General features: G+C 59.6%; 2 protein-coding genes across 2 annotated transcripts in view; one reads left to right on the top strand and one right to left on the bottom strand.

Annotated features, from left to right (window-relative positions):
• Positions 1 to 17614, top strand: part of ZNF623 (zinc finger protein 623) — a 281848-nt gene that overhangs the window by 22707 nt on the left and 241527 nt on the right.
• TOP1MT (DNA topoisomerase I mitochondrial) lies at positions 726 to 16912 on the bottom strand. The gene is given in 15 exon segments (XM_065895722.1): positions 726 to 828; positions 1298 to 1357; positions 7531 to 7625; positions 8093 to 8220; positions 8708 to 8822; positions 9093 to 9161; positions 11031 to 11219; positions 11461 to 11604; positions 11892 to 12036; positions 12705 to 12735; positions 12738 to 12891; positions 13386 to 13508; positions 14414 to 14525; positions 15768 to 15777; positions 16801 to 16912. Coding segments are annotated over 15 exon segments (1557 nt in total). The 5' UTR covers positions 16880 to 16912.

Here is a 17614-nt window from a genome sequence, read left to right on the forward strand (position 1 = left end):
AAAAATTATCTGCCCCCCAACCTAGAATTTGAAAAAAGACACCTCCCAGCCCCTGCCCACCTCCAGCTCCAGGAGCCTGCAGGCAGACCGCAGGCCTGGCTGCGGCAGGGATGTCCCTCCCACCCCACATCACTGACGCTCCCATCCATCCTCAGCCACGCCCATATGTCCCTGGCCACTGAGTGCCACACACCCACCCGAGATCTTTCCCTGTGACTCCGAAACCAGCCCCTGAGGGCCTGTGCGCCGCACCAGGTGGCCTGAGGGCACAGACACCACAGCTCCTGCTGGCCTGGAACTCAGGACAGCCCCACGTGCTGCCAGCTGCTCTCTCGGGGACACGTGGACTCCGCCCGCCCACCAGGGAGAGACAGGCTCAATGGGCACTCAGGGCACCGCCGTCCCATCTGTTGAGGTAACAGGTGCAGCGTCTCTGAGGGGGTCCCTGCCCGGTGCTGGGGCAGAGTTTGGGAGTGGGGAGGCATAGGCCTCTCACGGGACAGTCGGGCCCTCCCCAAGTCAGGGCCTGGGACCAGGCACGCAGCCACGCCAGCTCCCAGCCAGGCCAGGGGACACCTGATGGGGGAGGGGACACTTGAAAGCACCCGGCCGGGCATCAGCCACCTTCTGTGTGACGACACAAAAGACACTACTTTGTACAAAATTCCCCAATCTGCTTTAATGGTGAAAAAAAATAAGTTCCGACGAGGCACAGAGACGCTCATTCAGAATTCAAAGTCTTCGCCTGCCATGTCGAGAGCCCAGGCGAACTCCTCCCTCTGTGTCTTGTTGTGGATCTTCTCCACGGGCACCCCAAACCTCTTACACCTGCCAAGAGGAGACCGGGGTTCTTGGGAGGAGCGCGACAGAGGTCAGGACACCAGGCTACCCAACCTGTTCCTCCTGGGCACAGCACCCACGGCACGGCCACCAGCCCAGGGCGGCAGGGAGGAGGCCGTGTCCCCCAGTGCAGCCCAGCTGTCCTCCGAGCGGGGTGCTCAGGGGACGCTTACAGGGCACACAGGCGACCCAGTCACCCCACCCCCAGTGGGCAGGCTTGGCTCTGTGTGGCTGGTATGCAGCTTGGGGTCCCACCCCAGCGTTCCACTGCCCCAGAGCTCTCGGGCAGAGAGGACCAGTGACCCAGGACTCAGCATTAAACACACCAGCCAGTCGGGTCCCATCACAGGAAGGACCTGTGCTGACCACAGGGCCCAGGGGACTGAACTGGGGCCACTCAGGGGTCCAGTCCCCTCCTCGAGGCCATGAGTGGGCACGGCGGCCTGGGCCCACGCACCAGGCGACACCAAGCTGCTCCTCCAGTCTCTCCAGCAGCCGTCCCCTCTTCTCCAGGAAGCTGGCGAGAGAAGGAGGGGCACAAGCCCCCATGCTGGCACCACCCAGCTCCACTCAGGCCAGGCGAGGCCAGTGACGGGGGAGTCCCAGGAGGCTGGAACCCCCTGGGCATGAAGCAGGCACCATCCATCCAGACCTGACCTCACAGGAAGCACCCGAAGGCCACAAGTAAACAGAAAGGGAGCAAAGGACAGAATCAGATACAAAAGCCTTTTCACACCTGTGAAAGATGCTCAGTCCTGATCCCTACTGTCTTAGAGAAAAGCTGATTTATCAAGGCAGGACCCTCCTTTCACCCTCCACACGCCCTTCCTGAGACGCCAGACAGGGCACCCTGCAGAGGACACGGGACAGGCACAGCCACAACATCCACGTGCACGTGAACTTTGACCCCAGTCCTTGTTCCGGGAACTCCGGCTCCGAACCCACCTGGACATGTGTGGAAGGACCGCGGGTGGAGGAAACGCCGCTCTCAGAGGCTGAGCGGCCCCGACAGGCACTACAGCGGAGCGTGTGAGGCGGGGTCTCTCCCCAGGCTGTGCACAAGGGTGGGCTGCAGCCACAGGCACCACTCTGCAGTGGCCACCAGGGCACCAACCGAACGCCAGGGTGCCAGCGGCCAACGGCAGGTGGCTGCTGATGCCACCAAGAGGGGAGGGGCGGGGGGCACACGCGAGTCCTCCTGGAGGACACAGGAGGCTTCCCAGCAGCTGCCTCTGAACATGAATACCCTTCGGTCTAATGGCCGGACGTTCTCACACACTCACCCCACGACTAAGAAGCACCTGCCTGCACCTGAGGAATCTTTCATGCTTTCACAGCCACAGCAGCCACGAATAAGAGGGAGCACCCCGCTAGAAACCAGGAAGATGAGGGAAACCACAGACGACCGTGTCCTGGTGGGGCAGACCAGCTCCCGGGAGACATGCCACCAGTGCTGACGCGACGGGGAACACAGGCAAAGCGATTACTCAGCCATTTTCAAACTTCCCACAAAGAACAGCCCAAGCCCAGAGGCGTTCACTGGTGAATTCTACCAAATGATTAAAGAAGAATTAACGCCACCGCTTCACAAACTTTCACAAAACAGACGAGGAGAGACCGCTTCCCACGTCCCTCCGAGACCAGCGTCACCCCGACACTGAACCAGAGACGTCACTGGAAAGCCACACACCATTATCCGGTGTAAATACAGAAGCAAAAATCCTCGTCACGACAACAGCAAGCCTAATCCAGGATGCATAAAAGAGATTCTGCACCACGAGCGAACAGGATTTATCCCTGGGATGCAAGAACGTGACACCCGAAATCCAACTAGTGCAACACAGCATCGTCTCAGCAGATACAGAAAAATCATCGGACAAAATCCAGCACCTTCCAGGAAAAAAACAAACCTCGACAAAAGCAACAGAGGGCACGTCCTCACCTTGATAAAAGCACCTAAGAAAACCCACAGCTGACGTCCTCCTCAGCAGTCAGAGCTCGGCCCGTGAGGTGGCAACAAGACGAGGGGTCCACACACACCACCTGCCCTCAATCTGCGCTGGAGGTTCCAGCCAGAGCACCAGGCAGACGAAGAAGTAAAAGGCGTCCGGGCTGGAAAGGAAGACGCAAACTGTCTGCTTGAGGACGACGTGATCTCAAACCCGAAGGGATCCGCCAAGAAACTGCTAAGGCTAACAGGCGAGTTCAGTGGGGTGCAGGGTGTGAGGCCAACCCACACGCATCAACTCTACTTCTGTGTGGTCTGCAGAGGACGAGTCAACACAGCAGGCCCGACCAACCCTGGAGAGAAAGGCCTGCCTACGAGGCTGGATGTTGGGAGGGCGCCCACGCCCCTAACCAGTAAGAAGAGAGAGGCTCACGGAGCCCGAAGTTGTGTACCGACAGTACAGGTCGCTGAACTCCCGCTTTCCTCCGGAGTCTGGAAGGTCGGGAAGTGCCAGGCAGAGGGTGCCCACGTGACCTTTCACTGCACGAAGTCACAGCCGTGACCGTGCGGAGTCCTGTGAGTCCTACGGAATCACTGAACCTACAGGTGGTCTGGGGAGTCAGCGGGAAAGTGGGATTCGCTGGCACTGTGACCCATGAAACACGGCACGAGCTCTGTTCTGGAAAGGAAGGACGAAGGGCTGGGGCAGGACACGCCCCGGGTCCCTGAGTGGCCCAGAGTCTCGCTCAGTGTGCGACAGCAGGAGAGCTGCTGCCTGCTGTGAGAAGGCGGGCCTGGAGGTGACAGGTCCAACCCCAGCTGACTGGGCTCAGATCCTCAGGCTGCTTTTGACCACCACGGCTGAAGTGAGGGGCGAAAATACAGCTCAGGTGATGCCTGGGCTTCTGCTCTCCAGGTGGGAGAAAGGACCCAAAGATTCCCAAAACTGAGCTCTGGATCGGCCAAAAATGTTAGAAGTTTACACCGCTCTCGCCTCCAAGCAGAAAAGCCTGGAACAAAGTTTTAGAAAAGACTGCTGCTCTCCCCGCTCCCTCCCCAACCCCCATTCCAGCTGGGATCTTCCCAGGCAGCTGTAACGTCAACCCTGTAAAGGTTTACCTGCTAGGGATTTGAAAAAATTAGCAGTAAGAAAAAGCAGGACAGGGACTTCCCTGGTGGTCCAGTGCGTAAGACTCTGTGCTCCCAGTTGTAGGGGGCCCGGTTCCATCCCTGGTCAGGGAACTAGATCCCGCATGCGTGCCACAACTAAGACCCAGAGCAGCCTAAATAAATTACTTAATATCAAAAAGAAAAAAGAAAAACAGTACAGTTCTTGCAGTGGCTCTGTATTTTGTGGCTACCGCATCTGGACGCAGAGTAAAAAGCTGACACAAAATGTGAAATGGCTGGAACTTCCCTGGCGGTCCAGTGGTTAAGACTCCGCGCTTCCACTGGTCGGGGAACTAAGATCCCACACACCGCACGGCACGGCCAAAAGAAGAAGGAAAATCCATGTAACTTCATAAATGCCAGAGGAATCGTCCCAATCAGAAAGGATGCGCAGGAAAAGTGTCAAGGGGACTCAACAGCCGTGCTCTGCAGCCTGTGGGGGGTTAGAATGCAAGCTGAGTGCGGCAGACACATCTCCATAAACGAGGGTTTCTTACTCTGAGTTTGCCTATTCACATCTCCGGGGAAGGAGTCCGTGTGAGGAAGGGGGTTCTCCCGAGAGGGAGACACGTCCTGGAGTCTGGAGAGCTGGGTGGATTTCTAACGAGCTCTCATGAGATGGGACCCAGGCTGGTGACCCGGCCTGATGTGTGCCCTTTGGAGCAGATCAACTTCTAACCTCCGGATGGACAAGCGACGGAGGGCTCAGGGAAGCCTTGTGACTTGCACTTGCGGCGTCTCCACTTTGCTGCTGCAGGAAAGCGACCGGTCTGCTGGGAATCTCGGGTCTTGCTGCCTGGGCCCGACTCTAGGCAGAAACCCAGCACCATCTGCAGCAGGAGAGCGAGTGGGACGGAGGCTCCAGGACTGGACCTCAGACCCCAGGGTTTTTGCAGATTTAGGACACCCCTTCGTGGGACCCTAACCATGCAGACATAGCTGCTGGCTGGACCGTGGGGTCGCCTGCAGAGGCCCCCAGGAAAAGGCCCGTTTTTCGGGCGGGGCAGTCAGAAGTCAAGTGCGCCGGGCCGTGTGTCTGATGCAGAGACTGCCCGCGGCCCAGGCTGTGGATCCCGCACGTGTGCCAGCGGGGGGCGGGGGGGCACATCACAGGGACAGCCGCCCCAGGGATGCCTCGGCGCTCCACCTGAGACTCTCCAGGTGATGGCAGCCCGTAGCAGGGCAGGGGGCTGCCCCGGCACACAGCCCAGCGGGGCAGGTGGACCCCCAGGTGTAGCCCATCTTGTCTCTGCTGCTCACTGGATCAGCAGGAGGCTACAGCCGTACACACGCAGACATTACATGAACATGAGAACCTCTGTGAAAAATCCAGCGTCCGTCCCACCAGCGCCTGGCTGTGGTGTGTCTTTCTGGCCCAGATGCGTACAAACGTTTCTCTGTGGCAACACTTCTGCCCCTTGTGCACAAAACCCAGATGAAAGGTCTGGGAAAGAAAGCAATGCAGAGTTATGATGACTGACCACGAACATGATTTTGTAACAACGAGGGGGAGCACTCCTGAGATCCTGGTCCCTGGGGAGGAGGGCGGAAGCGCCGGCTCTGAGCCCAGGGAGTGGGAATGAGCCGTGCGCAGTGGCCCGCGGGCCTGAGAACCGTCCGTGTGTCCTGACACTGTGAGGGATCTCAGCTCAGTGCCGAGTCCTGGCAGTCCTCCTGGTGAATCACTGAACCTGTGGGTGGGCTCGGGGACATGCAACAAAGCCAGCAGTGAACAACCCAAAAGTGAAATTAAGAAAACAATTCCATTTACAACAGCAACGAAAATAAAACACTTTCAAATAAACTTAACCCCCAGAAGTGCAAAACTTGTCCTCCAAAACTTTGCTAAGAGAAATGAAAGAAGAACGATACGTCTAAGAAGACACCCCAGTGCTCACAGGCTGGAAGGCTTGGCCTTGTTAAGAAGGTGGTACTTCCCAAATTGACCTACAGCGTCACCGCACCCCAATCAAAATCCAGGCTGACTTCCCTGCAGAAAGTGACCAGCCAACCCTCAAATTCATCTGGATTTTCAAGGGACCCTGAATAGCCAAAACAATCTTTAATGAGAAAACCAAACTGGAGCTCACACTTCCTGATTTCAAACTTCCAGGAATCAAGACTGAGTGGTACTGGCAGGAAGACAGACAGACAGATGAACGTGAACAGAACAGAGCCCAGAAACACCTGCCATCAGCTGATCTTCCACAAGGTGTCAAGACCATTCAGCTGGTGGGAGTGGAGCTGGGAAAACCGGGTCCACGTGAGCAAAAAGGAAGTGGAATCCTTACCTCACACCATGTACAAAAAATAACTCAAAATGATCAACTACCTAAACGCAAACACTGAAACTATAAAACTCTTACAAGAAAACCTAGAAATGCATCTTTATGACCTCGGGTCAGGCAAAGCCTTAATAGACATGATACCTAAAGAATAAGCAACGAAAACTAGACTTATCAAGATTTTTGTGCTTCAAAGCACACTACCAAGAGAGTAAAAAGACAACACACAGAATGGGAGAGAGTCTTTTCAAATCATATATTTGAGGACTTCCCTGGTGGTCCGGTGGTTAGGACTCCACGCTTCCACTGCAGGGGGCACAGGTTCAATCCCTGGTTGGGGAAGTTCCGCATGCCACGTGGCACGGCCAAAAAAAAAAAAAACCATATATTTGAAAAGGTACTCGTATCTGGAGTGAATAATGAGCTCTTGTAACTCAACAGTAAAAAAAACAAAGAACTCAACTGAAAAACGGAAAAAGGACTGAACAGACATTTCTCCAAAGACCACACACAAACGCCCAGTAAGCAGAGAATAGAGCCTCACCCATCGTCAGCCAGCGGCGAAGCGCAAAGCAAACCCACATCTGCCGGACTGTAACCAAAACGAGGGAAGACGAGAACGGTGCCAGCGAGGATGTGGAGAAACTGGGGCCCAGCGCACGGCCGGGAGAACATGAGCGCGCTGGACAGCAGGTGACGCTTTCTTAAAACGCTAAACCTTGGCGCTACAGAGTAACCCGACAATTCTACGACGAAAGCCACACAGTGGAAACACCCAAACGTCCAGACACATGGACAGTAAAACGTGGTCTGGCCACACACGGAATATTCGGCGACTGAAGCACTGACGGGCTGCAACGCGGGTGGACCTCAGCAACATTACGCTAAACGAAAAAGGCCAGACAAGGTCCACAGATGGTGGGATTCCATTCGTGCGAATGTCCAGGGGCTGGGGGAGGGGAGGGGGCTTGTTTGCAGTGATGGAGACGCTCTACAATGTACGGTGACGATGGCTGCGCAGCTCTGTGAACGGGCCGGAACCGCTCGCCCGCAGCCCAGAGCCGAGAGCCTCTGAAGGAGAGAACCGCGTGGCCCAGAGCTCGGGTGCCCGAGTCCAGGCGCTTCTCCTCTGCACTTCCGCACCGCTTCACGTCTTGGCACAAATATAGTTTGTATCTTTTGAATCAGAAAATACGATTGAAAAGAAAACCAGAGAACTGGTGAAGACAAAAGCAGGCTCACTGCCAACCCCACGACTGGGACGGACCGAGGCCTCCGGACACTTGCCTCTTGGACCTGCCGTCCCCTCTGCATCTGTGCTCGGCCCGTGCCTTCTTCAGCTCTGCCTTGGCCTCGGCCACCTGCTTCTTCTTCGCCTCAATCTGCAAAGAAGAGGGGCCCAGTCAGGGCAGCTCCTGCCTACCCTAGTCCAGCCCCAGGGACCACCGTCCACAGCCTGCAGGCCCTATGCCCTGCAAGGGCCCAGCTGACCAGGTCCCCTGGGTACCCGTCTGCCCATTCAGGGTGCTGGAGCGCTGGTCCTGACTGGTCACTCTGTGGCAAGGGGACAGGGTGAGGCCAAGCGGCCCCAGACATACCACCTGCTCCAGCCAGACCCGGCCCCCTGCTCCGCTGACCTCCCTCCTGGGCTAGAGGCCCTTCCACACCAGAAGGCCGCGCAGGATGGCCTCTGGCCCTCCCTTAGCCGGTTCTCCTTCCTGGTCAGCACCTGGCCCCGGGCAGCCCTGATGTGCCCAAGCCCCTCCGAGGGCCGTGCGCTCCCAGGGAGGGAAGAGGAGGGGAGCCGTGCAGTCGCCCCAGAGGCCCTCGCGCCGTGCCCGCCGCGCGCCTTCGACCGAAGCGTCTGCATCGACTTCTCGAAGGTCTTGGGAGTTGCCCGCTGATGGTTGCAGAGAACGGCAGCGGCCCGATTTGCTCAGTTGTAAGACAGGATCTTAGTGGCTACGCTGTCTTCAGCTAGAAAACAGGAGTCTGTTACGCAGCGGCAGCCACAGGACAACAGCCGCTGCCGCCCCGAGGAAGGACCTCACAGGACAGGACTCAGGGTCCGCACCTAGTCCAAAGGCCTCCCAACAGAGGCAGAGAAGAGGTCTCCCCAGAGCCCCCCCGAGAGCATCAGGCCCACGTCCAGGAGCCCCCGCTGGGGGTGGGAGTGGCAGGAAGACGGTTCCCGCACACGATGGGGGGACACGCAGAGCTGGACAGGCGCTTCAAAACCGACTCCGCCGAGTAGCAGACGCAGAGACTGGGCAGGGGGCCTGACCGTGCGGGTGGCCCTGCGGGGATGGCTCGGCCTGGGGACCTACACATCCCTGGCCCGTACCCGCAGGCCAGGGGAGCTCCACTCTGCCCTGGACACCGACCACGAGGCATCCCGTACCAACCCAGCAGCTGGGCACCAGCCCACAAGCGGGCGCCCTGTCCCCACACCAGGGACTCTCACCTCTGGTCAGCGCTCTCAGCTGGCCCTGCAGGGTGAGGCTGGCGTTGCAGGTCCAGAACACCTTGGCCGTCAGGCCATCCATCAGGTCCTGCAGGTGCGTGTTCAGACTGGTGGTCTGAACAAGGGGAAGAAGGTGGGTCTCAAAACGTGGTCTCCTCTGGGGACAGTTTCATAGCACTCTTCCCGGCCCCCCCCAACACCTTTGGGTGGAAGGAAGCTGGTGGTTAGACAGACGGCCCTCAGCCTTCTCGTGCAAGAGAACGTGCCAGTCGGTGCTCGCGCTCGCCCCGTGGCGTCAGCCTGGCCCTTCTGGACGCAGACAGGGCGAGCCGCGCTGCAGCCCTGGGTCACCTCATCAGCACCGCTCTGAGCCCCCCAGGCTTACGGTCAGTCTGTCAAAAAGATCGTCCCCAGGGCCTTTGTCCTCCATGAACATCTGCAGATTCTCGTACACCTGCGGCAGAGAGAAGAAGCCTTCACAAAGACCCCCTCGTGCCCCGGCCAGGAGGAAGCCTCCTGGGGCCAAGGAGATGGAGGTAAACGAGGGGCGCGAAGGGCCAGCTGTGCGGCAGAACTGGGAGATCAGCAGACTGGGTTTCTCCCAGGGAGCAGTCAGCACCACCGCAGGGTCACGCGCCACGTGTCCAGGCTGCTGTCCGTCGTGAGGCTGGCGCCGTCCCCTCACAATGCACACCCTGGCTCCTTCCTCCATCACCCACGCCGGGTCCCTCCAGGTGGCCCCACGTCCACAGTCAGACTCGTCTGACACCACAGCGCCTCAGAGGACCTTCAAGGTCCCTTTGTCCAATTTCCCTCCACCCTCCCTTTCCTTTCCGTCCTTCTAAGGGAGCGCAAACGTTCTCCCGGCTTGTGTCGGCCTGGGCCTGTCTCTCCATGCAGCTCTGTGTGTGCCCCACGGGGCTGGACACCAGGTGCCCAGCTCCAGAGTGACTGGAACAGCCCCCGCTCTCGGCACCGCGACCCCCAAGTCCCCCGACTCCTGACTGGGCTAGTGCCTTAGGAAAGTGGCCCCAGCGCTCCCTCGCCCTCTGCCCCGTGAGGACAGTAAGAAAGCACGGCCACGCCAGGAAGGGGCCTCACCGGCTCACAGCCCCCGACTCCAGCCTCCAGACCAGGAGACGGAAACTCTGTTAGCGAGGTGCCAAGGCCAGGTACTTTATCAGAGCGGCCTGAACTGAGATACGTGGTGATTATCTTGTTTCTAAAACCCCTTCTCCTGCCCCAAGGAAAGCCTCTCCCTTTCTTCACCTGTGGCTCCCCACCAATTCATGCCCTGGAACAGATTTCAGATGCCTGGGCGCGCTGTGCAGCCCCTCCCAAGTGGGTGTTTCTCTGTCACCCTCGACGGTCTCCCCACACTTCCCTTTCTGTGTTCGGGCAGCCATGTCTGTGTAAGGTGTGGGTAAGTTGCAAGTGGTCAGTGTTGGGTCTGCTCTCGTTGCTGTGACACGGGGCCCACCCGGACGGAGGCCAGGGCGACTGACACTCTAGGGCTCGTCACTCCAGAAGGAGTGGAAATCCTGATTTCCCATCAGAGCCCTCTGCAAACCAGAGACTTAACCCCCCACGCCCCCCCCCCCCCCCGCCAACTTCATCCGTCCCTCCATCGGCAGGGGCGAGGCCAGGCGCTGTGGGCATGGCTGTCAGCCAGCAGGCTCAACCCCTGAAGCTCATCGTTCACAGAGGGGAGACCGGGGACACCGCCAGAGTGACCACAGCGAGCTGCATGCCCAGCGGCCAGAAGACCCTTCCCAGGTGCGTTGGGGTGAACAGTGTCCCCCGCAAATTCACGTCCTTCCCAAAACTTCAAAACGTGACCTTTTCCACAAATAGGGTCTTTGCAGATGCAATGAGTCAAGACGAGGTCACAGTGTGGGGGGGCAACTCCAACAGGACCGTGTCCTCACAAGAAGAGAGACAGACATGCGGGGACAACGGAGGCAGAGCTGCACTGCCGCAGCCTTGAGCCAACGCGCCAGGATGCACGGGCACCTCCAGACACCAGGGGGCCTGGAAGGTTTCTCTCCAGAGCCGCAGAGGGCGCACGGCCCTGCCAACACCCTGCTCTTGGAATCCTGGCCTCTAGAATGCCACCCTAACCCACCAGGAGAGCAATGGCGGCGCTGGCGCCTTGGAGGGCAGGTCCAGTTCAGCCTACAGGCGTTTGGCCTTGCCACCAAGCCTGACGGGACAGGCAAATGGGCTTCGTGGCCCTGCGCCCTCCCAATGCTCCCCAAAAGAGAGCGCCCAGATCTCAGGGGCGAGCGTGGGGCACGACCCACCGCCCACACCAGGCGCTCACCAGCTTCTCCACCGGCACTTTGTTGTAGCAGCGGATCGAGTCCTTTCCCAGGAAGACGAATTCCACGACGTACGGGCAGCCATCGGCCTCTGGGTGCAGCTGGACGTGTTCCACGCGCAGGGAGCAGCAGCAGCCCACCGTGTCAGCCGTCTCGCCCTCCTCCTTCTCATGCCCGGCTCGCAGCGCCAGCTGAGCGGACGGGGCCCATCAGGGCGTGGTGCACACACACAGGGGCACAGACGGACACGCCCCTCAGGCACACAACATACAGACGGGCGCACACACGTACGCACTCAGGCACACACCCACCCCTCCACCTGCCCGAGGCTCCGGCTCAGGACACACGAGCCCCACGGTTCCCCCAGCTGCCCATCCAACCAGGTCTTTGCAACCGACTGGAGCAGGCGGGAAAGCCTGGAACCATCCGCACCTTGTCAATGAAATAAAGGGCCACGGCGCGTTGTCTCGCCTTCATTTCTTGGGACTTCCAGTCGGCCCGGTACTGAGAACGGATCTCGCCCACAACTCCTTTCAAGCGCCGAGCCACTTCATACTTCTCCCGGTCTCTCTCCCCCTAACGAAGGGAGCAAGTAGCAGAGAGAACCCTGGTGATCCCTTCAAACAGGCAACTGCCGACCCCCCTCCCGGGCCCGCTCTCACCCGCTCGGCTCAGGGCCGCAGAGCAGACTCCAAACTCCGCGAAATTTAAAGACAGTGTAAATCTAAATCCCTTGCTTTTGAAGACAAACGGCCGCTGGACACGGTATCACTTCAAAACTGGCCTGCTAACACCCACGACCTCAGGGACTCCCTGCCGAAGCGGCCCGGCCCAGCCGGGGGCAGCAGGTCAGAGCCGCTCACCTTCAGCTTGGAGCTGGGGTTCAACATGACGTACTTGATGGAGTTCTGCACGTCCTCTGTCCACGCCACCAGCCACGTGACCGTGCGGTCGCACCGCACCTGCTTCCACCGGTGACCTACCGGAGGCTCGGGTACTTCGGAGTCCCTGCAGCAGGAGAGTGACCCAGACCCGACAACGTGAGACCCTGCTCCCCGAAACACCGGCCAAACGCCGCCGCCTCCTGCGACTGCGCCGGCACTGCAGGTGCCTCCTCGCCCAGGCCACACCCTCACGTCGCAGCCTCTGTGTCGCCAGGCGTGTGAGGGGCTCACTCAGAGCTGCTGCTCCCACACGTGAACCGGGACGGCCACCCCCAAGGCCACACACGTTGCCAGCTCAGCAGCCCCACGGGACACGAGCCGCCGCTGGGCTCCTGATGGGCCCGGGCTCCCAGGATGCTTCTGCCAACCCGGCTCGGCCGCGGTCCACGCGGCGGAGGGACAGAAGCTCCTACTGGAGCGTGGCCCGCAAGTTCCAAACGCTCACGTGTTACCAGACCATCTCGATCACCTCAACTACGGAAAACTGTGTTGGAAGGACATGGACACGCTCTCTTGGTGGAGTGAAACCTCAAGCAGGGGGCAGAGTGACAAGAGCTGGTTCAGCAAACAGCACGTGGGCTGCCGCAGAGCGTCCATCTGTGGGGAAGGTGCCCTCCCGCCCAGCCCACAGAGCCTGGAGTGACGGAGACACACCCTGCATCGGGCCCCACTCCCCCGGGTGAGAGGCAGGACCAAACACCACCACCACCACCACCCCCGCCCCGCGCACACATGCCGCAGTTGATGGTCACGTCCTCCGCAGGACCCTCCTCTTCAGCATCCCCATCTTGGGGTGGTCGCCGCGGCCCCGGAACAACCCAGGGGGCTCGGTCTTGAAATTGCCGACCTTCTCTCGGTGCCCGTCTAAGATACAGTAGCCAAACTCTTGCTGAAGTTTTTTCGCCTCTTCTTTGAGCTTCTGCATTCATAGAACAGCGTGTAGGCATCAGTGGTGAAGAGACAGGACGAGACTGGTGCCCACGTTTGCCGGGTGCACAAGCCTCGACAGGGCCCCTTCACTGCTGCGGGACCCCAGGAGGCCCAGCGAGGCAGGCAGGCCGAGTGCAGGGCGGGGCGCCCACCCCCCAGCTCCCGGCTGCAGCTGTGCTGGTCCACTGTCACCACGGAGCATGAACTACGGAGCCACTAGTTCACACGGCGGGGTCACTGTCCCCCGTGCTCTGGGTGGACGGAGCACTTTTTAAATGTGTTTAGGGGCACGTTAACTCAAAAGTGTCTGAGAATAACGGAGCGGAATCAGAGGCCCCTTCACCACACCCTGCTGGGGTCTCGTCTAGAAGAATCACACAGGAACGGCTTTTGTGAGAGGAGGGGGTCGTCTTCTGCATACCAGCAGCCTCCCACGCAAGGCCCCAGGGGCCCACGCCAGACTGAGCCCCCGAGCAGCCCGACCTGCTTCTCCTCCTTGGGCAGGGCCTTCCGGGCGGCGGTCCTGTCCACAAAGTATCCGTGGATTTCCGTGAAGTCACACTTGTCCAGATGCTTGATTACTTTCCTCTCTTCTGCTGTCATTTCCTGCCCCAAAATCAGACACGTGTTCTCAACATCCAACAGGCAACGGTCCCAGGGGCAGCAGGGACCCTCCCCCACCGCGGCAGGGGTCCCACTCCACAGGGAACGCTGACATCCCAGAAGCAGGAGGAGCAGACTCCGGGCAAAGACACCAAGGCCACCCCGACCCGCAGCCTCTGCAGTTGTCCCCCAAAGAGAGCCTTTTCAGGCAGGTGGCCCAGGTGTGCAGGTGGACAGGCGGGGAGCTGAGGCCCCAGTGCTTCCTCCTAGCGGCCTTCGGAGTTGGGCCACGTGGCCGCATCTGAAGAACCGCCCCCTCTGGCTGCTGCGTGGACCGTGCATGGCACTAGGGGCCCCTCACTCACCACCAGGGAAGCCGGCCCAGCGCCCCCTGCGCGGCGGAACACACACGTGCTTGGTGGTCCCTAGTCCAGCCACACACACACACACAGCCCACAGCCCCACCAACCCCCAGGTCCCCGCAGGGGTAGGTGTGAGACCGCACCACACCCTGTGGCAGAACCCAGGCGCCCGCCAGCCGGGAAGGGGACACAGGCGGCGCGGGTGTCCTGCCCAAGGCAGCCGGAAGGGGGTCTGGGGTGCGCTTTCTGAGGGCGGAGTCCACAGGTGTAGCCAAGATGAGCGCACATGCGCACAGAACCCAGTTTTGTTTCTTTTAATGAGAAAAAAAAAAGCAACCAGCACCTTATCTTCAGATAGCTTGCCAACGAGTATCTCTGTTTCCTAGGGGCCAGAAAATGCCACTCCTGGCACCCCGCAACCTCCCTTTCCTAGGGATTCCAAGCTCGGCTCTGCCTGGCCTTCCAGCCACTGGAGAGAAGTGAGGGTGGGCAAGCATCTGACAGCAGCAGGCCGACACCAAGAGACCGCGGCCGCACAGCACGTACCTTCCGCCAGTCGCTAAGGAAGTTGTTTTGGAAAGCTTCTTTTGTTGTATATTCGTGATCCAGCATTTTCCCATAAAACGTGGCAACCTCCTCGGCTGCTAGGCTCAAGTCCCTGGGCTTCCCCGGAGACGCCGGAAGACACACTGATTTAGGGAGCCGACCCACAACGTCCTGCCCCTTAAGTCACGCTTGGTTACACACGTCGTATTGTATCGTAACACAGCCGACGTTTTTAGTTCAAGAGAAGGCTCTACATTTAAGAAGACAAGCACAGCCACGCACAGGTGTGGCTTAAGCATCCTGGAGCACAGGCCAGGCCTCTGTAGAGGCATCAGCGGCCAGAATCGCTCACGCTTATACTGCTTTAATGATTTATTTTGCTGCTACGCTTACATGGAAATTTACAGTTGAAAAACAGGAGAAGGGGCTTCCCTGGTGGCACAGTGGTGGGGAGTCCGCCTGCCAACGCAGGGAACGTGGGTTCCCGCTCCGGTCCGGGAGGATCCCACATGCCACAGAGCGGCTGGGCCCGTGAGCCATGGCCGCTGAGCCTGCGCGTCCGGAGCCTGTGCTCCGCAACGGGAGAGGCCACAACAGTGAGAGGCCCGCGTACCGCAAAAAAAAATAGAAAAACACGAGAAGTTTTAGGACACACGTCGCCACGTAACGTAAAAGTAAGACAAAGGTTAGGGCTCCGAAGCAGAAAGATGTGAATAACTGTAGCAGCTGCAACCTTTTAAACACCCTCCCATCTGCCCAATGACTTCCGACACTTTACTCCAAGAATCGGTATGAGAGACGGCTCAGCGGAGGGCAGGGACGCAGCACAGCAGCGCGAAGGCCGGCAGGGGCTGCACCACGGAGTTCTCTCGACTGTTGTGTATGTTTGAAGATTTTTATCACAAACGTTGGAAAAACAAATATACGTTACTTTGATAGTAAGCAAAAGGCACTTGGGATAAAACAGCACAATTCTTCCCAAAACCAGCTTCTTGGGAGGACAGAGAACTAGCTGAGCAGCCAAAGCCCGAGGGGCTCAGCTCCTGCCCTGTGAGCGCCCCCTCCCCAAGTCTGGGCCGCCCAGGTGCCCACGAGGCACAGGGCGGGCTCTGACAGTCACGGAATCTAGTCTAGCTCGGAAAAGCAGATTCTAAACCAACACCCACGTCGATGGAGTCGCGGTGAACAAAGAAAAAGCGTGGCTGTGTGTGCTGGCCGAGTGTCCCCCAGGGACAGGCACGTGTGACCCAGCAGGAGCCCACGGGGTCACCAGATCCCCCAAGGAGGCAAGCACTACAAGAGCCCCAGCGAGAGAGGAGGGGAAGGAGGGGAGGCAGTCCTTCCTGCCGTCCACAAAGGCCTCCCTGTGGCAGCGCCTGGCAGGAGCCGGGACGACTTGCCAGCGACCAAGGCTGGCCTGTGTGCAGTGCCCACGCATGCCCTGCCGAGGGCCTGGTCTGACCCAGGAGAGGCGGAGGGCCACCTTCAGAAGGCTTACCCTAGCAGAGATGCAGAAAATGAGGGGAAACAGGTCAAACTAGCAGCACAAAACTAAGCAGAAGGGGCTTCCCTGGTGGCGCAGTGGTTGAGAATCCACCTGCCAATGCACGGGACACGGGTTCGAGCCCCGGTCCGGGAAGATCCCACAGGCCACAGAGCAGCTAAGCCCGTGCTCCACAACTACTGAGCCTGTGCTCCAGAGCCCACGCGCTGCAACTACTGAAGCCCACGCGCCTAGAGCCCGTGCTCCGCAATAAGAGAAGCCCCACTTGCTGCAACTAGAGAAAAGCCCACGTGCAGCAACGCAGCCAAAAGAATAAACAACAAAAAAACAACTAAGCAGACGCTCCTAACCGGAGGGGTGGAGAGGAAGAGGGCCAGGGCCCAGGGGAGGGGCAGTGCGGGGTCGGGCCAGTCAACACATGCCCACGGTAACAGCTGGGAGCCTGCAGGCAGCTTGCTCCAAGCACCCAGGGACCCAGAGATGCAGGCCCTCCCCCAGAAGGTCCTTCTGGATGCAGGCCCACGTGGGCCAGCACAGCAGGAAGGCAGGGGTGGCAGAACCAAGCTGGGCGAGTTCAAGGACACCGCCTGGTTCATCGGGCACTGGATTGCAGCCCCCGCCCCCGCAAGCACGGCAGTTCTGAGAGGGTGCCAGGCTGCAGATGGGCAGGGCCCCCCTGATGTCTCAGGGAGCCTCTGAACTGCAGACTTGGAAGCAGCCTAGCCTGGCTCCTGAACAAAGGGCCAGTGTCTCCCAGGTGCACGGGTCAGCCCAGACCCCAGTGGGAGAATCACCAACGGAGCAGGCCTGGGTGGCCGCCAGTTACCAGGTGCAAAAGCAGGTCCCTGGCCACAGTCACTCGAGCCACCCATGCAGTCCTCACCATCGTAGTAGAAGCAAACTCCCTCAGGAAGCGGCTCATACTGGGGTGCGAACCATGGGCCTCCGTGCTCCAGCTGCATCCACTTCACGCCGCCTGGGCTCTCCTTCTCCTCTTCCCACCTGGAGGACACACGAGAAGGTTCCGACTCTCACGCCACACCTGAGCACAGGTCCTCCCCGCACATCCCTCTGGATGCCCCGTGACCACCTCCCAGCTGAGCTAGGTAAGCAACAGGAGGGGTCATCCCCCTAGGGGTGCGGGGACTGACCCTGCCTGACCTCCGACCACGCCTCTCGGTAGACAAGCACACCTCCCTGACCTGGAGGAAAAGGGGCAGAGAGGCTCCCCCAGCTGGGGCGCTTCAGGGCCGCCCCAGCGTCCCCAGGTCTGGCTCCAACCTACTTTCGCAATCTTGTGCACCTGTCCTTTGCGGCTCTTTTTGGAACGCTTCTAGCGAAGGTGCACCAGCGAAGCGGCCACTGCAGCCCGGCTCCACACCTGGGCCCAACCCCTCTGTTCCCAGGACACCGCCCCTCCCACCCCCACCAGCAGGGCCCGGGCCCCCAGAGGCAGACGGGACTCCGTGATCAAGGCAAATCTCTGGCCCCTGGCGGTAAAGTGGAAGTACTGATAGGACCTAGGTCACAGAAGGGGACCAGTTAGACCGCGGTGAGACACCATCTGGAAGCACTCAGTTAATGACGTCAGAACTCCAACAGGGACCCTGAGCGCAGCCCCGTGAGGGTGGGAACCCAGCCTGCTCTCTGGAAAGGTGGCATTTCACGCACAGGAGATCCCCACCTCCCGCCTGCTA

Source organism: Phocoena phocoena, chromosome 17, assembly GCF_963924675.1.
Source record: "Phocoena phocoena chromosome 17, mPhoPho1.1, whole genome shotgun sequence".
NCBI classification, from domain to species: Eukaryota; Metazoa; Chordata; class Mammalia; order Artiodactyla; family Phocoenidae; genus Phocoena; species Phocoena phocoena.